Source organism: Manis pentadactyla, chromosome 7, assembly GCF_030020395.1.
Source record: "Manis pentadactyla isolate mManPen7 chromosome 7, mManPen7.hap1, whole genome shotgun sequence".
Taxonomy (NCBI): Eukaryota; Metazoa; Chordata; class Mammalia; order Pholidota; family Manidae; genus Manis; species Manis pentadactyla.
In genome coordinates this window covers 128,065,283-128,090,528 of record NC_080025.1, presented here as the reverse complement: position 1 = coordinate 128,090,528, position 25,246 = coordinate 128,065,283, and the positions used below count along the sequence as shown (strand labels likewise).

General features: G+C 37.5%; 1 protein-coding gene across 1 annotated transcript in view; it reads left to right on the top strand.

Moving 5' to 3' along the window:
• COPG2 (COPI coat complex subunit gamma 2) overlaps positions 1-25,246 on the top strand; it is a 111,560-nt gene that overhangs the window by 39,781 nt on the left and 46,533 nt on the right. The window contains exons 10-14 of the mRNA XM_036909016.2: positions 13,666-13,799; positions 14,339-14,406; positions 16,160-16,348; positions 20,750-20,845; positions 21,158-21,401. Of these exons, the coding sequence (XP_036764911.1) occupies positions 13,666-13,799; positions 14,339-14,406; positions 16,160-16,348; positions 20,750-20,845; positions 21,158-21,401 (731 nt within the window). The remainder of the gene's footprint in view (positions 1-13,665; positions 13,800-14,338; positions 14,407-16,159; positions 16,349-20,749; positions 20,846-21,157; positions 21,402-25,246) is intronic.

Sequence of the window (25,246 nt, the reverse complement as noted above, 5' to 3'; positions counted from 1 at the left end):
TTTTTATTTAGTGAGTCCCTTAACTAATTTTTAGATGCAATTGCTTTTGCTACTTTTGTCTTTCTGACCTTCACACTAGCTTTCAAGTAATTGGTCTACTACTTCTGCTATATGTTTGCTTTACCAGTGGAAATTTTTCCCTTTCTTAAATTTCTTACTTCTGTTTAGGGTTATCTTTTCCTCTTAAATAAGTCCCTGTAACATTTCTTGTAAGGCTGGTTTAGTGGTGGTGATGTCTTTTAACTTAGGTTTTTCTGTGAAGCTCTTTATCTCTCCTTCAGTTCTGAATGGTAACTTTGTTAGGTAAAGTATTCTTGGTTGGAAGACTTTTTGCTCAGCACTTTGAATATATCATGCCATTCCCTTCTGGCCTGTAGAGTTTCTGCTGAAAAATCAGTTAATAACCTTAAGGGGTTTTCTTTATATGAAATTTGTTGCTTTTGTCTTGCTGGTTTTAATATTTATTCTTTGTCTTTGGTCTTGGACATTTTAGTTATGATGTGTCTTGGTATAGACCTCCTTCAGTTCATCTTGTTTGGAGCTCTCTGTGATTCCTGGACTTGGTAGACTGTTTCCTTCCCCGGTTAGGGAAGTTTTCAGATATCATTTCTTCAAATAATTTTTCTATTCCTTTCTCTGTCTCCTTCTTCTGGGACTCCTATAATGTGGATGTTAGGATGTTTGATGTAGTCTGGAGCTCTCATATCCTATCCTTGTTTCTTTTAATTCTTTCTCTTTATGCTGTTCAGCTTGAGTGCTTTCCATTACTCTTCCAAGTCACTGATCTGTTCTTCTGCATCCTCTAGTCTGCTGTTCATTTCTTCCAGTGTACTTTTTATTTCAGCTATTGAATTCTTCATCTCTGATTGATTCTTTTTTAGATTTTCTCTTTGTTGAAGTCTACCTTGAGTTCCACTATTTTCTAAAGTCTAGTGACCATCTTTATAACCATTGCTTTAAACTCTTTATCAGGTAGATTGGTTAATTCTGTTTCATTTAGTATTTTAACTGTTTTTTTTCTTGTTCTATCATTTGGAGCATATTTCTCTATCTCCTTTTATATATGACTTTTTGCTTGATTCTATGTGTTAGTTTAAAGGGCTTGCTCTCCCAATCTTGAAGGATTGGCCTTGAGTAGGAGGATGCCCTGTGTAGACTGTGCACCTTGTAGTTTTGGCAAACTGGAGGCCAAGTGAGTGTGAGATGGGCTTTTCCTGGTACTGGGGCTCCCAGGGCGTTGTCCTAATGGTGGCATAGTGTTGGGGGCTCATTGGAGGGGAGTGTGGTGGGCCAGCAGCAGGTTGGGAGTGCACTCCAGGCAACTCCCGGGTTGGTGGCAGCTGAGTCCCTTGTGCCTCCTCACCTGTAGGCCCATGTGTGCTCTGCGCCACTCCAGAGAATTTCTGTGTCAGGTGCCCACTGGGTCCTGCTGTTGGCATGGAGTCAGGCTCCATTCTTGTTTCCCTGAAGCCCCTCTGTGCTGCTCCAGGGAATTCCCATGTCAGTGCCCACCAGATCCCACTGGCACCCAGTGTCAGGTCCTGCATGTGTGTTCCCCAGCAGTGGATACATGCTGTGGGCTGCTCTGAGGAGTTACCTTGGAACCACAGGCCCACAGATTTGTGCACCCTCCCTGTGGGCCAGGGAACTTTCCAGTCCCACTGAAAAGTGGGGTGCTGGGTTGGTGGATGACAGTGGGCAGCAAGGCAGGACTGCTGGATCTCCTGCAGGGTACCTGGGTATGGTGGGGGGAGGGGGTGTCAGGGAACTGCTTAGACCAAGCCTGAGATTGCTGTGTGTGCCCAGATCCTGCTCTTGGCTACACTAACTTGTGCAGAAGGAAAGCAAATAATGGTGCTCTCTGGCTCCTCTGATCCCACATTGCCTCCAGTGGTCTCCTTGCCAAGGGACAGATGTTTCATTCTGAAACTTGGGTTCTCTCATTTACAGTTTAGTTGCACTTTAAAGTGCAAGGCTTTTCCAGTACTCAGGATAGGGAGTCTGTGTTGCTCTCTCAGGGATATCCGTCCCCCTCTCCTCTGCCATTCTCTGTGACTGGGGGTGGGGGTCCCATAGTTACCATGTCTCTCTTTCTCCTGCCATTTTTTAAGTGTGATCTTTCTTTCCCTCATTGTACAGAAGATGTTCTCTGTGTAGGTGTAGATTCAGTGTATAGGTGGGAGAAGGTGGATTCAGTGTCTCTCTACTCTGCCATCTTCCCAGAATCCCCCACAATTTAATTTCTTTTAATTTCTATATGTATACACAGTAGTAGTCCTAGCACCATTGAAATACCTGTCTATACCCACTGCTGCAGAGTGTCAGCTTTGTCTTAAATCAGGTGTCCTTACATGCACTGGTCTACTTCTGGGCTCCTATTCTCCACTGCTGTATGTTTCTGTCCCTGGATCAGCAACACCTTAGTTTATTGTCATAACTTCATAGTAGTGTTGATAAATGGTAAAACAAATTCTCCTCCCTTACTCTTCTGTAAGACTGTTTCCCAGCTTTTGTTTTGCTTCCTGATCTGTGTGTGTCTATGTATTTTATTAAGGATTGTTCAGTTAAGTTTGCCTCTTCCTGGGACACACCCACCAAGGCCATTAATAACAACCAAGTTCTCTCTGGGCACCCATATCCCTAACATTTTTCATTCATTGGGACTTCAGGCTATTTCCCACAGGCAGTTAGTGAGACCAGCCACCCCAGTGACTGGCCATATTGTCAAAATGCCAGAATGAGTCTTTGACCTATGACCATTCAGTTCACTTACAGAAAGCCACAGTAGAAACCTGACTTGATACCCTCCTTGATGTAATAATTTTTATGCAAATAAGTACAAATGTCCAAGCAAAACTCACACATAGCCTACTGGAGTAACGTTTATTGGGGGAAGCTCATAGTCTGGGACAGTATCAGATGCATTGAGTCCCCTGTTGCCCATTGGTGTGATGTCAGTGATCAGAGGTCTGTCAGGGCAGTCTTCAAACACTGAAAGAGGGATTATGACCTGTGTGCTTTGAGGCTTTTAAACTGCATTAAGTACAGAAGTACTAACCACTTATTGTTGTGAGCAGGCATGGGAAGCAGAAGTAATATGTGGCAGACATTACATCCAATACCACAGAAATAAAAAAGATCATAAGAGACTACTATGAACAATTATATGCCAACCAACTGTATAACCTAAAACCTATGTTGACAGCTTAGCACAAATTTTGGGAGGAAGCAGCCCTTCCCTAGCATAATCAAAAATTGGGATCCAAAGCTTGCAGTTACATGATACGGCATAGTAGTAGGAATCTCCATGTAAGCCTTCAAGGCTGGGGAAGTCCCAGACCCTCCTTTGGCACTGTGAGAAGGAACTCGAGTTCAAGCTTTGTGGTTGACCAGGATTACTGTACACATTTGGCTGAGTCCAGTTGTTATGAAGGTTCATAGAAATCCAGCTTCTTTTTTGAGTGCCCAGCAGATCAGTTTTGGACAAAATGACCCTTACCCCTAACTTGTTAAACTCACTTATTTTCAGAATTTCTCTGGCAATTCTATTTTATTTTATATGTGTATTATCTTAGATGGTATTTCAAAAAATTACAGTTTTTCAGTATAAAATTCCCTCTTAGCATAGCTTTTACTACATTCCACATGTTTTGGTATGTTGTGGATTTGTTTGTCTCAAGATACGTTCTAATTTCTCTTTGATTTCTTTTTTGACTAATTGGTTGTTCAAGAGCGTGTCATTTAATTTCCACGTCTTTGTGAATTTTCTAGTTTCCTTCTGTTTTTGATTTCTAGTTTCATTCCATTGTGGCTTAAAAAGATACTCAGTATGATTTTAATCTTTTTAAATTTGTTAAGACTTGTTTTGTGACCTAACATGTAGTCTATCCTGAGAGTATTCTTTGTGCATTTAAGAAAAATGTGTATTCTGTTGGGTGGAATGTTTTGTATATGTCTGGGTGGTCTATTTAGTTTATAATGTTGTGTTCCCATCCACTGTTTACTTGCTAATTTTCTATCTGGATGTTCTATCCATTATTAAAAATGGGGTATTGAAGTCTCCTATTAATGTCTGGCTGTCTATTTTCCCCTTCAGATCTGTTGATGTTTGCTCTATATATGTAAGTATTTGAAAATTGTTTTGACTAAGCTAAGTCCTTTGCATTTCAATATAAATTTTAGAATTAGCTTTGAATTTCTAGAACAAAAAGCCTGATGGCATTTTGATAGGGACTGAATTGAATAAAACAGTAGATCCACTTTGACTAAATCAGTTGTTGAAAATTGCCATCTTGAGAATATGGATTCTTCCAGTCCATGAACAGAGGCTGTTTCTCCATTTATATTCCTCAGCAGGGTTTTGTAGTTTTCAGTGTAAGAATATTACATTTCTTTTATTAAATTTATTTCTAAATATTTTATTCTTTCTGATCCTAGTATAAATAGAATTGTTTTATTATTTCATTTTGGGTTAATTGTTGGCAATTGCAACATCTCTGACTCCAAATGCTATTGTGTATTTCTTCCCAACATGTATGTATAAACAGTAACAATATTTATACACAGTAGTAATAGTAGTGTAACTTCATTTGGGTACCCAGACTGATTCCAATGTGTGTAAATATGTGGGAGGGAATCTTCCCACACATCCTACAAGACTGCCCTCCACCCACCACTCCAGATGCTTGTTGTAAGCCCTAGGCAGTTACCCATGCCTTTGACCTACCAGCTACAATTGGAGGTTCCCACGACCTCCCCCTTAGGTTTGATCAATTTGCTAGAGTGGCTCACAGAACTCAGGAAAACACTTAACTTACGTTTACCAGCTAATAAAGGATACAAGGTAACATCCAGATGAACAGAGACATAGGACAAGGTCCCACATAAAGGAGCTTCTTTTCTCGTGGAGCTTGGGGCCTGGCTCGGTGGCACACAGAGGCATCTCTGGTTCCCCAAGCGTAGAAGCTCTCCCTGACCGAGAAGCAGGATCCAACCAAGCAGAGCAGGCAAAGCAGAGAGCAGAGAGAGCAGACAGCTCTTCTCAGAGGTTTTTGTGAGGCTTCATTGCATAGTCACGATTGACTGAACTGTTCGCCATTGGTTGATCCAGCCTCCAGCCCCTGCCCTTGGGTGGGGGTCCAAAAGTCTCTCATTAATATGACAAAATACCCATTTCACCTTTAAGATTCTGTAGAGTTTTCAGGAACTATGGATGAAGACCAAAAATACCTGGGAAGTACATACTATATCACACAAATATATATTAATACTATTGTTTTTTTATGTTGATCTTGTATCCTGTAACCTTGCTATAGTCATTTCTTAGTTCTCCAGGTGTCTGTTGCTTGGGATTGTCTATGCATAGGGTCATGTCATGTGTGAACAAAGATAGTTTTACTTCTTCCTGAAGTGGATGTCTTTAATTTCTTTTTTTTGCCTAATTGTATTGTCTTGAACCATCAGTATCATTTTGAGTAGAAGAGGTAAAAGCAGTCATCCGTGCCTTGTCCCTGATTATAAGGGGAAAGCATTAAGCATGATACCAACTGTGGATTTTCTGAAGATGCCCTTTATCACATTGAGAACCTTCCCTTCAACCTCTAGTTTTTTGAGAGTATTTATTATGAATGGGTGTTAAGGTTTCTAAGTTGCTTTTTCTGCATCTATTAAGATGCTTTCTGTACTTTATTATTAATTTGGCATACAGCATAAATTGATTTTCTGATGTTAAACCAATTTTGCATTCCTGTGATGAATGCTATTTATTTATGGTGTATAATTCTTTTATGTATTGTGGATTCAGTTTATTGATATTTTGTTAAGGAGTTTTGTGTCTATGTGAGGAGAAATACTGATGTGTAGCTTTCTTGTGAAAACTATCAGGTTTTGTTATCTGGGAAATACTGGTATCACATAATTATTTGGAAGGTAGTATACTCTGTTCATTTTATGGAAGAGTTTATGAAGGATTGGTGTTATTTTTTTAAATATTTGATAGAATTAACCAATGGGTTAATTGGGAAGCCACTGGGACCTGTGCTTTTCTTGATGGAAGATTTTTAAAAACTAATTTACAGGTCTATTTAGATTCTATATTTCTTTGTGAGTCAGTTTTGGTGGTTATTTCTAAGGATTTGTTCATTTGATCTAAGGTATCTAATCTGTTGGCATGCAGTTCACAATATTGCCTTATAATCATTTTAATTTATTTAGGGTCAGTAGTGTTGTCTATTTCCAAATACATTCCTGATTTTTGTAATTTGTGTTTTTTCTCTATTTTTTGGGGTTGTTCTAGCTGAAGATTTGTCAATTTTGTTGATCTTTTCAAAGAACTAACTTTGGGTTTCATTGATTTTTTTTGAAAATTATTTTCTGCATTCTAGCCCATTGACCTCAGCTCTGATTTCCTTCCTTCTGCTTGTATGGGTCTGGTTCACTCTTTTTTTTCTAATTTCTTAATTGTGGAAACTTAGGCTATTGATTTGAAACTTAGGTTATTCTTTTCTGATATAGGTAGCTAAAACTATATATTTCCTCCAAGCATTGCTTTAGCTATATTTCATAAATTTTGATTTGTTCTGTTTTGGTTTTCATTTAATTTCAAGTATTTTCTCATTTTTCTTCTGATTTATTCTTGATCCATGTATTACTTAGAAATATGTTCAATTTCCAAAATATTTGGGGATTTCCCTGATTTTTTTCTTTTTTTTTCCTTATTTATTTATTTATTTATTTTGGTATCATTAGTCTACAATTACATGAGGAGCATTATGTTTACTAGACTCCCCCCATCACCAAGTCCCCCCCACATACCCCATTACAGTCACTGTCCGTCAGCGTAGTAAGATGCTGTAGAATCACTACTTGTCTTCTCTGTGTTGTACAGTCTTCCCCGTGCCCCACCAACACATTATACATGCTAATCATTTTGCCCCCTTTCTTCCGTCCCCCACCCCGTTATCCCTCCCTTCCCACCCATCCTCCCCAGTCCCTGTCCCTTTGGTAACTGTTAATCCATTCTTGGGTTCTGTAAGTCTGCTGCTATTTTGCTCCTTCAGTTTTTTTCTTTGTTCTTATACTCCACAGATGAGTGAAATCATGTGGTACTTGTCTTTCTCTGCCTGGCTTATTTCACTGAGCATAATACCCTCTAGCTCCATCCATGTTGTTGCAAATGATAGGATTTGTTTTCTTCTTATGGTTGAATAATATTCCATTGTGTATATGTACCACATCTTCTTTATCCATTCATCTACTGATGGACATATAGGTTGCTTCCATTTCTTGGCTATTTTAAATAGTGCTGCAATAAACATAGGGGTGCATATGTCTTTTTCAAACTTGGCTGCTGCATTCTTTTTTCTATTTATTTTTATTTTATTATCATTAATCTACAATTACATGAGGAACATTATGTTTACTAGACTCCCCCCATTATCCAGTCCCCCCTACAAACCCGATTACAGTCACTGAACATCAGCGTAGTAAGATGCTGTAAAATCACTACTTGTTTTCTCTGTGTTGTACAGCCCTCCCCTTGCCTCCCCCACAGTATATGTGTTAATCGTAATGCCCCCTTTCTTTTTCCTCCTCCTTTTCCCTCCCTTCCCACCCATCCTCCCCAGTCCCTTTCCCCTTGGTAACTGTTAGTCCATTCTTGGGTTCTGTGATTCTGCTGCTGTTTTGTTCCTTAAGTTTTTCTTTGTTCTTATACTCCACATATGAGTGAAATCATTTGGTATTTGTCTTTCTCCGCTTGGCTTATTTCACTGAGTATAATACCCTCTAGCTCCATTAATGTTGTTGCAAATGGTAGGATTTGTTTTCTTCTTATGGCTGAATAATATTCCATTGTGTATATGTACCACATCTTCTTTATGCATTCATCTACTGATGGACACTTAGGTTGCTTCCATTTCTTGGCTATTGTAAATAGTACTGCGATAAACATAGGGGTGCATATCTCTTTTTGAATGTGAGAGGTTGTTTTCTTAGGGTAAATTCCTAGGAGTGGAATTCCTGGGTCAAATGGTAGTTCTGTTTTGAGTTTTTTGAGGAATCTCCATACTGCTTTCCACAATGGTTGAACTAATTTACATTCCCACCAGCAGTGTACGAGGGTTCCCCTTTCTCCACATCCTCGCCAACATTTGTTGTTGTTTGTCTTTTGGATGGTGGCAATCCTTACTGGTGTGAAGTGATATCTCATTGTGGTTTTAATTTGCATTTCTCTGATGACTAGTGATGTGGAGCATCTTTTCATGTGTCTGTTGGCCATCTGAATTTGTTCTTTGGAGAACTGTCTATTCAGTTCCTCTGACCATTTTTTGATTGGATTATTTGCTTTTTGTTTGTTGAGATACATGAGCTCTTTATATATTTTGAATGTCAACCCTTTATCGGATCTGTCATTTACGAATATATTCTCCCATACTGTAGGGTACCTTTTTGTTCTATTGATGGTGTCCTTTGCTGTACAGAAGCTTTTCAGCTTGATATAGTCGCACTTGTTCATTTTTGCGTTTGTTTCCCTTGCCTGGGGAGATATGTTCAAGAAGAGGTCACTCATGTTTATGTCTAAGAGATTTTTGCCTATGTTTTTTTCTAAGAGTTTTATGGTTTCATGACTTACATTCAAGTCTTTGATCCATTTCGAGTTTACTTTTGTGTATGGGGTTAGACAATGATCCAGTTTCATTCTCTTACATGTAGCTGTCCAGTTTTACCAACACCAGCTGTTGAAGAGGCTGTTATTTCCCCGTTGTATGTCCTTGGCTCCTTTATCATATATTTATTGACCTTATATTTTTGGGTTAATATCTGGACTCTCTATTCTGTTCCACTGGTCTGTGGGTCTGTTCTTGTGCCAGTACCAAAGTATCTTGATTACTATGGCTTTATAGTAGAGCTTGAAGTTGGGAAGCGAGTTCCCCACTGCTTTATTCTTCGTTCTCAGGATTGCTTTGGCTATTCAGGGTCTTTTGTGGTTCCATATGAATTTTAGAACTATTTGTTCCAGTTCATTGAAGAATACTGTTGGTATTTTGATAGGGATTGCATTGAATCTGTAGATTGCCTTAGGCAGGACGTCCATTTTGACAATATTAATTCTTCCTAGCCAATAGCATGGGATGAGTTTCCATTTGTTAGTGTTCTCTTTAATTTCTCTTAAGAGTGTCTTGTAGTTTTCAGGGTATAGGTCTTTCACTTCCTTGGTTAGGTTTATTCCTTGGTATTTTACCCTGATTTATTTTCTGCTGTTGATTTATAACTTAATTCACTTGTGGTTGGGGACATGCTTTGATGATTTCCATCCTTTTAAAGGTGAGGCTTGTTTTATGACTGGCATTTAATATATCCTTGGGAACTTCCCAGTGTGCTTGAATGTATACTTTATAGTCATTGGTTTGATTGTTCTAGATTGAGTTGGATGATTATGTTGTTCAAATCTTCTATATCCTTGATGATTTTCTGTCTAGTTCTATCAATTATTGGGTAGGTATAGACATATATACCTGTATCTATAGGTATGCCTATCTACAGATATTATTGTTAAATGATCTATTTCTTCTTTCACCTTGTTGAGTTTTTGTTTCATGTATTTTGTGGCTCTGTTAAGTATGTATATGTTTATCATTCTTATATCATCCTGTTGTACTGACCTCTTCCTCATTTTGAGATGTCTCTTGTAATATTTTTGTCTTAAATTCTGTTGTGTCTGATATTAATATAGCCACTTCTTATGTCTTATGGTTACTGTTTGCATGGCATATCTTTTCCAATTTTTTTACTTTCATTCTGTTTCTATCTTTAAATCCCATGTCTGTCTCTTGTAGGTAGCATGTAGTTAGATATTTTATCTTGCCTGGCAATCTTTATCTTTTAGTTGCAGTGTTTAGGCCAGTCTCATTTATTATAATTATTGATATGGTTGGATTTACCTTTGCCATTTTGCTATTCTATTTAAGTCTCCTGTCTTTTTTGTTCCTCTCTTCCCCTTTGACTGCTTTCTTTTGTGTTAAATAAATATTTTCAGTGTGTCATGTTAATTTCCCTATCAATATTTTTACATTTTTTTGTTTTTTTCTTAGTTGTTACTCTGGGAATTAAAATACACATTTTAATTTGCCACAGTCTACTTCAGATTAATACTGATTTAATTGTAGTAAAATACAGAATCCTTGCTCCAAAATCATTTCATTCTTTCCCTGTTCTCCTAGAATGAATGCATTGCATTCTATTTCCTCCTTTAATTCTGTTAGTATTTCTTTCACATATGTTGGTGTTCCCGTATTGGGTGCATATATATTTATAATGGTTATATGCTCTTGTTGGACCAAGCCCTTTATCATTATGTAATGTCCTTCTTTATCTCTTGTTAATTTCTTTGTTTTGAAGTCTATTTTGTCTGATATAAGTACTGCAACACCTGCTTTTTTCTCCCTATTGTTTGCATGAAATATCTTCTTCCATCCCTTGACTTTTAGTCTGTGTATGTCTTTGGGTTTGAGGTGAGTCCCTTGTAAGCAGCATATAGATGAGTCTTGCTTTTTTATCCACTTTATTACTCTGTGTCTTTTGATTGGTGCATTCAGTCCATTCACATTTAGGGTGATGATTGAAAGATATGTACTTATTGCCATTGCAGCCTTTAGATTTGTGGTTACCAAAGGTTCAAGGGTAGTTTCTTTACTATCTAACCATCTAACTTAACTCACTTATTAAGCTATTATAAACACAGTCTGATGATTCTTTATTTTTCTCCCTTCTTAATCCTCCTCCTCCATTCTTTATATGTTAGGTGTTTTACTCTGTACTCTTTTGTGTTTCCTTTGACTGCTTTTGTGAATAGTTGATTTTATTTTTTTGCCTTTAGTTAGTATTTGGTTGGTCTGCTTTCTTTGGTGTGATTTTATTTTCTCAGGTGACATCTATTTAGCCTTAGGATTGGTTTTCCATCTAGAGCAGTCCCTTTAAAATATCCTGTAGAGGTGATTTGTGGGAGGCAAATTCCCTCAACTTTTGCATGTCTGGGAATTGTTTAATCCCTCCTTCATATTTAAATGATAATCGTGCTGGATACAGTATTCTTGGTTCAAGCCCCTTCTGTTTCATTGCATTAAATATATCATGCCATTCTCTTCTGGCCTGTAAGGTTTCCTGTTGAGAAGTCTGATGATAGCCTGATGGGTTTTCCTTTGTAGGTGATCTATTTTCTCTCTCTGGCTGCCTTTAATACTCTGTCCTTGTCTTTGATCTTTGCCATTTTAATTATTGTATGTCTTGGTGTTGTCCTCTTTAGGACCCTTGTGTTGAGAGATCTGTGGGCTTCCATGGTCTGAAAGACTATTTCTTCCCACTGTTTGGGGAAGTTTTCAGCAGTTATTTCTTCAAAGACACTTTGTATCCCTTTTTCTTTCTCTTCTTCTTCTGGTACCCCTATAAGGCGAATATTGTTCCCTTTGTATTGGTCACACAGTTCTCTTAATATTCTTTCATTCCTGGAGATCCTTTTACCTCTCTCTGCCTCAGCTTCTCTGTATTCCTATTCTCTGATTTCTTTTCCATTAATGGTCTCTTGCACCTCATCCAGTCTGCTCCTAAGTCCTTCCACAGATTGTTTTATTTCTGTATTCTCCCTCCCAACTTGATCCTTTAGCTCTTGCATATTTCTCTGCAGGTCCATCAGCATGGTTATGACCTTTATTTTGAATTCTTTTTCAGGAAGATTGGTTATGTCTGTCTCCCAGGCCCTCCTCTCTCAGGGGTTGTCTGGGTGATTCTGGACTGGACCAAATTCTTTTGCCTTTTCATGGTGATAGAGGTAGTTGTAGGCAGGTGGCGCGTGTGTCAGCTGGGAGAACAAAGTCCCTTCTTGCTGGTGGCCCTGCCCATTTCCGCTGCCTATGTCGGTTCCCCTCACACTGGGAACAGCCCTCTGGGCAACCCAGAGCCCTGTGGGGAGAGGCAGGTGCACCAGTTGTGCTCTCCTGCGAGAACAGCACCCTGCTCTCAGACTACTCGGCCGCTGTGGCGGGGCCGCACAGGAGGGAGAATGAACGGCAGGCTGTTTATCGCCATGAGGGGCTTCAGAGCCGCACTGTTGTCCAGGGGGTTAGGGCACCCAGAGTTCCCTGGGATTCCCAGCTGCTGGGCCGAGTGTGCTGGTACATTTCTGTCCAGCTGTGAGGCCCCTGTCCCTTCAAGACTTTCAAATAGCACTCACTTTTCTTTTGTCCCAGAGGAGCTGGCTGTGGGGACCCACTTGCAGATTTTACTGTTCCATTTCCCTAATATCCAGCACACCATGCAATGTGTGTCTACACTCCCGGTGTGGATTACTAGGGCTCATTATTTAGCAGTCCTGGGCTCCCTCTCCCACCCCGCTCTGACTCCTCTCCTCCCGCCGGGGAGCTGGGGTCGGGGGAGTGCTTGGGTCCCGCCGGCCATGGCTTGTATCTTACCCTGTTCATGAGGTGCTGAGTTCTTGCAGATGTAGATGTAGCCTGGCTGTTGTACTGTATCCTCTGGTCTCTCTTTTAGGAATAGTTGTATCTGTTGTATTTTCAAAAATATATATGGTTTTGGGAGGAGATTTCCACTGCCCTACTCATGCCGCTATCTTGGCTTCTCCCAGAGCTTGGTCTTGTTGCTGTTGTTTGTTTAGTGACTTCCTTGGACTAATTCTATAGTCTTTATTCTTTGTCACGTGTCGCCACTAAAGTCTCTACTTGGTTAGCTGAGTTGTCAGATAATGATTTGACAGTTTCTTAAATGCTTTAAACCAACATGTTTCTTACCCTTTTTCCAATGGGCACTTTGTGTTGGGCCATGCCTTTCACTCTCTGCCAGCTTGCAACTCTTCCTTTCCCTTCATTTCCTACTTGTGCAGAGCCTCAAAGCCAAGCGTGAGAGATTAGGGCTCTCAGGTCTTCCTGGGTATGTGCTTGGCCTTCTGGATCCCCAGGAATATGTCAGAAATTTTCAAAGCCCCCTATGGACATCTCATTCCTCAGATTTTCCTTTGAAGTGTTTTGCCCAGCCTTTTGTTTGCCCCAACTGGAATCACTGCCTCTGGAAATTGCAGTGTTAAACAACTGCCACTGATTTTTGGGACAAACTCCCTGGTGAGAGCACTTTCCTTACTGAAAGAGCTCCAAGACAGATGAAATAAAGATTAGCTCTATGAATGGGACTTTTCCAGAGAGCACCAGTCAGTCCAATAGTGACACTTCTCTGAGGACAAGGCTTTTGAGGGGCCTCCAAACTTATCTGCCTGTGCCAATGGCTGCTAGGCTGTTGGCTTTCATAGCTACTGAAGTTCTGAGGCTGCTCATTTCCAAGGCTACCATGAAACTGAGAAGAGGGTATGGAAATAGAACCAAACACCAGAAAGCTTACTGTTCTTACAAAGGTTCACCTACTTTTCTGAACCAAATATCCCTAAGATTGTTGCAAACCTTTGGCTAATTTCTAGAGTGCTAGAAATGTTGATCTTGAACATTTATGCCACTGTTCTCATTGCTTTTATGGGAGAGTTTATTTTCAAAGATCCTTCATCCCTAATTCCAAAAGTGCTTCTCAATCGGTCTGTTTTTAATTACTATGTGTATTGCCTCTGTTCTTTCTGATATCTAATGATGGCCTTTGTATATTTATTATCAGCCATGAAAGTCCACTCTTTGATTTCATTGAGAGCTGCTTGCGAAATAAACATGAAATGGTTATTTATGAAGCTGCTTCAGCTATCATCCATCTTCCTAACTGTACTGCAAGGGAGTTGGCACCTGCAGTCTCAGGTTAGTTGTATATTTGAAAGCTGGCTTTTGTTTGTATTCTTATGTTTTTGTGTTTTATGTCCCATAGGTCTTCAGGGTAAGTATTAAGAATGATTTGAACCTTAGTTCTGTATATATAGCCTTTGCAGTCTACTATGTAGATGATTTAGTTGCTTTTTACTTTTTTTTCTGCAATTATTATTTCCCCATATAAAATACTTAACACATTTTTTTACTTAGAAGACAAATAACTTTAATGCCTTCAGTTATTTTTAATGTTTAAAAAACCCTTTTGTTCTTATAACTATAAATATTCCTACTATTTAAATTCATATATTAATGGGTATATTAATTCTTTTAGAATTGTTTCCTATGTTTAAAATTTTGTAGCTCAACAAAAAGTGCTTTTTCTATTTTTGATACATTTTCATATGAATTTTTGATGCTGTGATCTAACTTCCTTATGCATACTTTGAATATGATTCTTCATGTATTATATTTTCAGATAAATGCAGTATAATGAAATGAGCTGTATTCACAGTGATATTTTTCTTTTCTAGTTCTTCAACTTTTCTGTAGCTCTCCTAAGCCAGCTTTGAGATACGCGGCTGTGAGGACCCTGAACAAGGTAGATTTCCTTTCCTAACTCTTGACTTATATCAGTGTTTGACTGGGAAAACTTTAAATGTGAAGTATTTGGCTTTCTTTCCAAAGTTAGTGGATATGACGTGGGCATCACTTCTATAGCATCTCACTGTGTTTGTGGTATGGTTGCTTTCACTATTATTCAACTAAAGATTAGAATTCATTGCTGACTTCTAAGCACTTTATAGTCAAGAGCCACACTGTGCAACATTAGCCACAAGTGGTTGTGTTTCCATTTAAATTAATTAAATAAAATTTAAAATTCAGTTCCTTAGTCACTCTAATCATACTTCATGTGATCAATAGTCACATGTGGTTAGTGACTATCATATTGGATACTGCAAAGAACATTTCCTTCACTGCAAAAGTTCTCTTTGGACAGAGCTGGTCTACAGCAGCACTGTCCAGGAGAAACACACAGTGGGTCACATACATAATTTAAAAATGTATAGTAACCACATTAAATTTTTTAAAATATGAGATTAATTTTAATATATTTTATTTACCCTAATATATATGAAATTTATCAACATGTACTAATTAGTATTTAAAATTATTAAAGGCATAGTTTGCTTTCTATTTTTTCATACCAAGTCTTTGATATTCATTGTTTATTTTACATTTATGGCATATTTCAATTTGGACTACCCACATTCAGATGCTTAGTAGTCACATGTGGCTATTGGCTACCATATTGGACAGCACAGGATACAATACGGAAATATAGAATAAAATAAACATACAAATTTTAAATAAAAGTTTAATGTACTAGGAGACTTGTAAGGCGTACTTGTTTTATAAATTAATTGTATGAACAATTGGAGAAAGAGAAGTTTAGAGCAGCCATGGAAGAAGCCTTTATAGAACAATAACTTGAATGATATTTTAAAGAGTTGATATACGTCCATATTCCTTCATCTGTAATCTTGTGGGCCAGATGTGTCTTAGAATTAAGCATTTTGTGACTTTTATAAAGATGATATGGTGCTGACCCTTATCTACTAACCCCATTGGGCCTGGAGCACCCCACCATTAGCACACTGATACTATGCATTGCATGTGTGACTCTCCTTGCTAAGTGGAATGAATTAAGACTTAATTAGTTTTATATTAGTTTGGGTCATGTTTTGCTGGTAAATGAATTTTGATGCTAGTACTTTGCTAAGTTTTCACATTTTTAGAATTGGGGGTAAAGGATTCTATACCAATACTGAGAGAGGCAGAGAGGTGAACAATATTGACAAACATAGAAACAGGAGAATGAGATACATGTTTTAGTGACTATGAGCAACATAGGTTGGCTGGAATTTCCTTGTTTAAATACAACATGTTTTCTAAGTGATAAGATATTAATAGTCTTTGAGCTGTGTTTACCATGCTGGGTCCTGTTCTCAGAGATCCTGATATCCATGTACTAACATGTACTCTAAGGAAACACAGGCTAACTGTAATTAAAAGACAGAGTGTGATATTGTTAAAAAGGTTATAGAAACTCAGGAAGAGAAAGTACTATGCTAACTATGACTCTGGCCATTAATCATTTATCAAAAGATATATAATACCTTATTAATTGGAAACATTCTTCTTGAAACAGTTATTTTAACTTATTTTGTTCTATTTAGATTTTTAAAAGTCTTAATTAAAATTCCCATTTTCCTCTGCCTTTGTTTTTTTAAATGTTTAAGGGTTTATAGCAATAGCAATTTACTTAAGTTTTTTTCTTGCCCTTCCACAAGGTGGCGATGAAGCATCCCTCTGCTGTTACTGCCTGCAATCTGGACTTAGAAAACTTAATCACAGACTCAAACAGAAGCATTGCTACCCTGGCCATTACTACCCTCCTCAAAACAGGAAGTGAGAGCAGTGTGGACAGGCTCATGAAGCAGATCTCCTCTTTTGTGTCTGAAATCTCAGATGAGTTCAAGGCAAGAGTTTCAATGATTATTTTCTCTCTGTTTCTTTTATTACAGTCTTCTGATAAGCAGTTTTAAATTTTTATGAAGTCTAATTTATGAATTTTTTCTTTCACAGTTACTGCTTTCTGTATTCTAAGAAACCTTTGTCTACTTCAAGCCCTAAAGATGGTTTTAGGTTTTACATTTGGATCTGTGATCTCACTTCAATTAATATTGGTATATTGTGTGTGATCAGGTTAGCCTTTTCCATACTGATATCCAGTCATTCTGGCATATTGTGTTGAAAATACTTTTCTTTCCCTACTATAGTGCTTTCACGTCTTTGTCTGAGAAGCATATAGGTGTATAATTGTAGGTATATCTCTGGGCTCTTTATCATATTCCATTGATGTATTTGTCAATCCTATGCCATTACCACACTGTATTGATTAATACAGTTTTATGGTACCTCTTAAATGTCAAGTAGGGTGGTCTTCTAACTCTTTGTCCTTTTTTAATATTCCTGTTTCTTCATACTTCCATATAAAATCTAGAACCTCTTATATTCTCTATAAAACAAAGCCTGCTGGGATTATGATGAGAGTTGTGTGAATCTGTAAATCAATTTAAGGACAATTGACATCTTAACACTATTCTTCGAGTTCATGAATATGGTATATCTCCCCCTTTATTTAGGTCTTCTTTAATTTTTCTGAGCAATGTTTTGTACCATTTACTCTAGAGGGCTTGCACATCTTTTGTTAAATTTATATAAAAATATTTTTTATGCATTTTGATTTTATTAAAATTTCTATTTCATTTTTTGCTGTAGTATATTAAAAATATATTGTTATATTTATTTACTTTTACTTTCCCATAACTTAGTATCCTTGCTGAGTACCCTTATTGGTTCGAGTAGTTGTTACATATATATATATGTATGTATCCCTTAGGATTGCCTATAAAAATAATGTTACTGTGAATAGAGACTATTTTACTTCATTTCCAATCCAAATACCTGCCCTTTCTTTTTCTTGCCTTATTAAAATGGGCTAGGATTTCCAGTACAGTGTTGAATAGAACTGGTGAGAATAATCAAAAGAACAATAAATTTCAGTTAGAAGAATTAAAGTAGAAAGATTTTATTTATTTTCATTTTTTTCAGTGAAGAAGTATAACTGACCCTGTTTATTCTCTTCTAGTATATATCTAGACTTTAAAAAACAAACCTAGCCTGTGTATTCAGGTGGACAAATCATTGGGAGACCATGGGAAATTATAAAGGTCATTTTGTAGTGTAGCTTATTGAATGAATCTCCTATGCTCAGACATTGAGATAGTTTGCAATATTTTGCGATTACAAATAATGCTGCAGTGGATAACCTTGTGCATATGTTTTCTTGAAATGTTAGAGGAATATCCTCAGGGTAAAATTCCTAGAAGTCCATATACTAGGTTGAAAGGTAAATAAACATGTAGTTTTGTAGAGAGTGCTAAAATCTACCAGCAATGTGTAAGAGTGCTAGTTTCCTCTGTGTTGTAGGCCCCAATAGAATATATTGTATTTTGAAGTTTTGTCAACCTGATGGGTAAGAAAAGGTATCTTAATGTAGTTTTAATTTGAATTTCTCTTACTGTGAGTGAAACTACACATCTTATATAAAATATAATATTTAATATTTATTTTTAAATATTGCCTGCTCAATGTCTTTTCTCCATTTTCTATAGGAATTTTGGTCTCTAGTTTCTCAAAGTTTTTTTTTTGTATTTTAGGGATATTAATTATCTGAAATGTATTTTCTCTCAGTTTCATTTGACTCATGATGTTTTTTGTCATGAAAGTTTTTCATTTTGATCTAATCAAATTTGTCAGTCTTTTATGGAATCTGACTTTTGAGTAATGGTTAGAAGGCTTTTCTCTTCAAAGTACAGAATCTGAGTGGGTGAATAAAAATGCATACGTGTTTTCTTCTATTACATGTATAGTTTCATGGTTTACATTTAGGTATCTCATCTATTGGATTTTATTATGTTTGGTGTGAGAAACAGATCCAGTATTATCCTCTTCCAATGATTAATCAGTTGCCCCCCAAAAATTTATTTAAAAGACTGTCTTTGTCCCAGTAATTTGAGATATCACCTTTATTATATGTTAAGGTTCCATATGTACTTGGGTCTACTCTAGGGCTTTCTGTTCTATGCCATTGCTCTCTTTATCCATACATCAGTACCACACACCAGTTTAAACATAGAAACTTTGTAGGATGTACTAATATCAATTAGTCCCCTCTCATAGCTCTTTATTTTCATTGTTTTCCTAGCTATTCTTACATGATTACTTTTCTTTATGAACTTCAGAATTGACTTGTCCATCCTCATTTCATTGCCATTTTTGCTGGGATCACATTGAATTTATAAGTTAACATAGGCGAGAACAGATACCTTGATGATGTTGAGACATCCTAATCAAGAACAAGGGATATCTTTTAATTTGTCAAGTCTACTTTTGTGCCTTTTAAGAATATTTTATAGTCTTTTTGTATTAGTTTTAAAAAATACTTGAAAAATGCTTTTCCCAAGTATTTCTTTTTTGTTATTGCTATTATAAGTTTTTGTATCCATTACATCTTCTCAGTAGTTATTATTCATGTATATGAATAGTATTCTTTTTGCATATTAATTTTATATCCTGCTACCATGCTGAATTATTTTACTGAGTGGGTTTTATCATTGATTCTCTAAGGTTTCCAGGTATATAGTATCATGTCATCTGTAAATAAAGTTAGTTTTGTCTTTTATTTTCCAATTCTTATTACTCTAATAGTGTACTCCTGTATAATTGCATTGGGTAATATCTCCAGAATAATGTTAAACAATAGTTAAGATAATGAGATCCTTATATTGTTTTTGATGTTAATGTAAATGACTCTTGGGATTCTCTATTAAGTAATATGCTGACATTAGGATTGTGGCATGTATATGTGTACAGAAAATGGTAATATCTATCCACTCCTGTTTTACTCTTTCAAGAATTATTACGAGGAATGGATGTTGGATTTTTTTCAAATGCTTTTCAGCATCTATGGATATCATCATATGGCTTTTCCACATAGACTCATTATTATGATGAATTATATATTAGCCAGTTTTCTAATGTTGAACCATTCTTGCGTTCTTGGTATAAATCCTATTTCGTCATGATATATTATTTTCTCACTGTAGTGTTGGAGTCTGTTAGCTTAGATATCACTTAAAATTTTTATATAATTATTCATAAATGATTTTCATCTGGAATTTTTCTTTTTGCTGTATACCATCTTCATTTGGTTTAGCTATCATTGCTTCATAAAAAGACCATGGATGTTTTCCTTCATTCTCTGAGCTCTGAAATGACGTATATAGATTTGGGACTATCTAGTTGTTGGGAGACAATTCTCAATTCCCTGTGAGTTTTTTGCATTTCTGCATTCTCTTGCAAGTTAGATACTAACTGCCCTTTGTTTCCTACTATCCCAGCTTTGTTCCCTTTGTGTGGTGCAAGCCTTCCAAGATCTAGTGTCTCCTGAAAGTAAAGCGCAGATTTCCATATAACCTAGAAGATACAGCTAGTGCTCCCTCTAGAGCAAAAAGCAAACATGCTCACTAGTCTAGTGTAATAAAGATAATGTTTCCCTTCAGAACAAACGACCAGCATGCTCACTGCCCACTGTGAATTATTCAAATTCCCTACCTCAGGATTCTTCTCCTGTAATGCAACCTACTGCAGATCCAAGTATTATCTGGTCCTCTTTGCATTGCTCTGTGGGAATTGGGGCCCAGGAAACTGGCCCCCAAAGGCTGATACTCTATCTGTTGCTGTTGCTGTTCCTGTTGCTGTGAGTAATTAACTGTCTTTCATCTCTGATCCAGGAGTCTTCTGTTTTCTACTAGCATCCACAAAATTGTGGCAGGCTAATTTGTTAGCTTGTAAGTAGGGTAAAATCTCGTCCCCATCTCACTTCTTGGCACTGATCTTTAAAGTTATGATAATATTCTCCTAGAAAGCATTTTGTGAAGAAATGAAAAAGAAAAGTGAAGTGGTTCCTTGCCAACTTTTATGTCTTCTATGGAAATCAGTCTGTTTAAGCTTTTTATCTTTATTGTTCACCTTAACAACTTTCTGTGTTTATTGTTTGGAGCAAAGGGATGAGGTCTCTTGAAAGAACATCATTTTTTACATTGCTTTTTAGTTTTCTTTGAGGTCTCCTTGCTTATTGTTCATGAAGAAACATTGTCATTTTAGGTAATAACAGCACTTCCTTAGCTTATGGTTAACAAGAGAGAAAGTATGCTTAGTAGCTGAAGTTATAAAGATGAATTTCTATGTTTGTTTTTCTGTAAGTGGTAGTTGTACAGTCATAAAGATGAATGTCTTTTTGTTTTTTTCTACAGGTGGTGGTTGTACAGGCAATTAGTGCTCTCTGTCAGAAATACCCTCGAAAGCACACTGTTATGATGACTTTCCTCTCCAACATGCTCCGAGATGATGTAAGTGGATTGCTTCTTAATTATAGGAAGTTGCTGTCTTAAATTCTTATGATTCCCATTCAAAACCATGGTATTTGAAGTAGCTTTCTTTATCTCAGCATACCTCTCAAATAGTACGCTTAATTCTGGTTGCTTTCTTAGCGTTACTAAACATGCTGTGGCTTTGGCCTTCCCACTTGTAGCAAAAAAAACTTTTGTTTCTGTCATAAGGGAAGGGAAATGAAATTTGAATATTATAAGCATGAGCCTTGGAGTATAGGCGTTTTTCTAAAAAGCATCCTCAGAATGAATGGCAGTTTTCTCTTTTGCCAGGGAGGCTTTGAATATAAGCGGGCCATTGTGGACTGCATAATCAGCATTGTGGAAGAGAACCCTGAGAGTAAAGAAGCAGGCCTAGCTCACCTTTGTGAATTCATTGAGGACTGTGAACACACTGTTCTGGCTACTAAGATTCTACACTTGTTGGGCAAAGAGGGCCCTAGAACGCCTGTCCCGTCCAAGTATATCCGCTTTATTTTTAATAGGGTCGTCCTGGAGAATGAGGCTGTCAGAGCTGGTGAGTCACTGGAACACTGATAATGATGTAACTGCTGATGTTTTGAAATGCTTAACTAAAGGGGGTGGTGGTGGTAATGAAATTGGAAAATGAAGTCTGTTTTTGGTGAAAAATTACATGGTCTTTGATGATGGGATCTTGGAGCATACTTTAGGCCCAGGTATATAGCTGTTTCTCTGTACTCCAGTTTCCATCCTGATTTCTGCCATAGGTTAGAGATAAAGAGACAAATAACCCTAGGCTTTCAGTGTGATAGGAATACTATGATGGCATCATCAGTTTTTTTCAGTTATAGCTATAAGTATGAATGTCTGTGAAATGTGTGTGTGTTTATATTTTTTAAGCAACTTTTTATTCAGGTCTTAGGCATTTTTTTACTCCCTCCTCTCTAACCATTGCTCCCACTGGCATATGAACAAATCTCTCCTGTTAAAAATGTAAACCCTCCTGTGACCCATTGTCTCTTACTAGCCAGTTAATATACTTCTCGTGTCAGATAGACTTTAAATAGCCATTACTAGCGGCTGCCATGAACATATTTTATATTTTCTCTTCAGCTCACTATAATCTAGGTCCCTCCCTTAAAAATTCTCTGAAGCTGTCTTTTTAAGTGACTTATAAGCTAGTTGGAAAATGAAGGTGGACACTTTAATGTTCATGTCTTTGTTCACCCACCTCAGTTTGCTGTACTATTGACTAACCACTTCACGAAACTTTCCCTTCCCGTTTCCACAATAGCCTACATCTTTCTGTCACTCCTCAGTCATATTTATAGAACTTCTCTTCCACTCCTTAAGGGGTTTGCCTTTCCAACACATACATTCTTCCTGGTGATCATTTTCAGAGCTCTGCTGGTGTTCTGGGACATTGTATCATATCTCCAGCCTCACCTTGTATGTCCAACTGTCTAAGTACTTTAAATTCAGTTGGAAAATCAAATTAGCCCAAATTGAAATTCTCACCTTTATCATCCACTCAGTTGCCAACTCAGATGCTTAGTCCAGTCTTACCACCCCCATCTGTTCTTTGGCAAAGTTCTGTCAATTCTGTCTCCTCAATATTTCTTCATTCTTTTTTATGAGCAGTCTCATGAGTGCTGCTTTAGGCTGCCACCCATTTCAGATGCCCAACAAGTCTCCAGCCTTTGCCCTCTGCTACAAAAATGGCCTTTGCAACAGACCCATAGACCAATGGAACAGACTAGAGAGCCCACATATAAACCCAAGCATATACAGTCAATTAATATATGATAAAGGAGCCATGAATATACAGTGGGGAAATGACAGCCTCTTCAACAACTGGTGTTGGCAAAACTGGACAGCTACATGTAAGAGAATGAAACTGGATTATTATCTAACCCCATACACAAAAGTAAACTCAAAATGGATCAAAGACCTGAATGTAAGTCATGAAACCATAAAACTCTTAGAAGAAAACATAGGCAAAAATCTCTTGAATATAAACATGAGCAACTTTTTCCTGAATGCATCTCCTCAGGCAACAGAAACAAAATTAAAAATGAACAAATGGGACTACATCATGCAAAAAAGCTTCTGTACAGCAAAGGACACCATCAGCAGAACAAAAAGGCATTCTACCGTATGGGAGAATATATTTGTAAATGACATATGTGACAAGGAGTTAACATCCAAAATATATAAAGAACTCACACACCTCAACACCCAAAAAGCAAATAATCCTATTAAAAAAATGGGTGGAGGATATGAACAGACACTTCTCCAAAGAAGAAATTCAGATGGCCAATAGGCACATGAAAAGATGCTCCACATCACTAATTATCAGGGAAATATAAATTAAAACCACAATGAGATATCACCTCACACCAGTTAGGATGGCCAACATAGAAAAGACTAGGAACAATAAATGTTGGCAAGAATGTGGAGAAAAGGGAACCCTCCTACACTGCTGGTGGGAATGTAAACTAGTTCAACCATTGTGGAAAGCAATATGGAGGTTCCTCAAAAAACTAAAAATAGAAGTACCATTTGACCCAGGAATTCCACTCCTAGGAATTTACCCAAAGAAAACAACCTCTCAGATTCAAATAGACATATGCACCCCTATGTTTATTGCAGCACTATTTACAATAGCCAAGAAATGGAAGTAACCTCAGTGTCCATCAGTAGATGAATGGATAAAGAAGATGTGGTACATAATATACACAATGGAATATTATTCAGCCATAAGAAGAAAACAAATCCTACCATTTACAACAACATGGATGGAGCTAGAGGGTATTGTGCTCAGTGAAATAAGCCAGGTGGAGAAAGACAAGTACCAAATGATTTCACTCATCTGTGGAGCATAAGAACAAAGCAAAAACTGAAGGAAAAAAACAGCAGAAGACTCACAGAACCCAAGAATGCACTAACAGTTGCCAAAGGGAAAGGGACTGGGGACGGTAGGTGGGAAGGGAGGGAGAAGGGGAATAAGGGGCATTACGCTTAGCACACATAATGTGGGGAGGGTGGCACAGAGAAGGCAGTATAGCACATAGAAGACAAGTAGTGATACTATAGCATTGTACTACGCTTATAAGATGTGACTGTAATGGCATATGTGATGGGGACTTGATTAATAGGGGGAATCTAGTAACCACAGTGTTGCTCATATGATTGTATTTTAATGATAGCAAAATAAAAAAAAAATTTTAAAGGAAAAAAAAAAGAAAGAAACAAATCCTACCATTTGCAACAACATGGATGGAGCTAGAGGGTATTATGCTCAGTGAAATAAGTCAGGCAGAGAAAGACAAATACCAAATGATTTCCCTCATTTGTGGAGTATAACTAAGAAGCAAAACTGAAGGAACAAAATAGCAGCAGACTCACTGACTCCAAGAAGGAACTAGTGGTTACTAAAGGGGAGGGATGGGCTAGGGCAGGTGGGGAAGGAGGGAGAAGGGGTTTGTGGGGTATCATCATTGGTGCACATGGTGTGTGTGGGGTCACAGGGAAGACAGTGTAGCTCAGAGAAGACAAATAGGGACTCTGTGGCATCTTACTACACTGATGGACAGTGACTGCAATGGGGTATGGGGAGGGACTCGATAATGGGTGAATGTAGTGGCCACATTGTTTTTCTTATGAAACCTTCATTAAAGTGTATATCAATGATACCTTAATAAAAAAAAGAAAGGCCTTTGCATACCAAATCTGCTTACAGACTTGTAGCCCAACCTGCTGCAAATATACAAACTTATCCTTTATTTAACATCCATCAATAATAACTTTGAGGTTACACCACACCTATTTTAGTTTCGTCTCCAGCCTCTCACTTTTCCCCTCCTGCTCTCCCACACAGGTCCTGTGCTTCAGCCTTGCTCAACTGTGTCTAGTCCCGTATCAGGCCATACTTACTTCTCTTTGTACTTGTTATTCTGTCTGTCTCTAATGCTCTTTTCCTGCCTTTTCCCTCTGGCAACTCTGCTTGTTCTTCAGATTTTAGCCCAAGTTTTAAGTGTCCACTCCTTGCCTCTTTTCTCCTCCACCAATTCTGGTAGGGTCCTTTGTACTCACATAGCATCCTGGGTGTCGTCCTATCATGGACTTACTTTGCTTTGTTGTAATTATCTCTTTACTTTTATCTATCTTTTCCACATAAGTACAACTCTTTGAGGTCAGAAACTATGTCTTTTATCTTTCTACCCCCAGCACCTCACATAATTACTGACAAAAGTTAGATGAGCAATAAATCTTTGTTGGATGAAGTGAATTTTAATAGTAGAATTTCTTTATATGCTTGGGCATGGTTATTTGAGATTACAGCTTAATTATATCAATGTGGTATATGAAGACTTGTTGAAATGGAAGATAGCTCATATA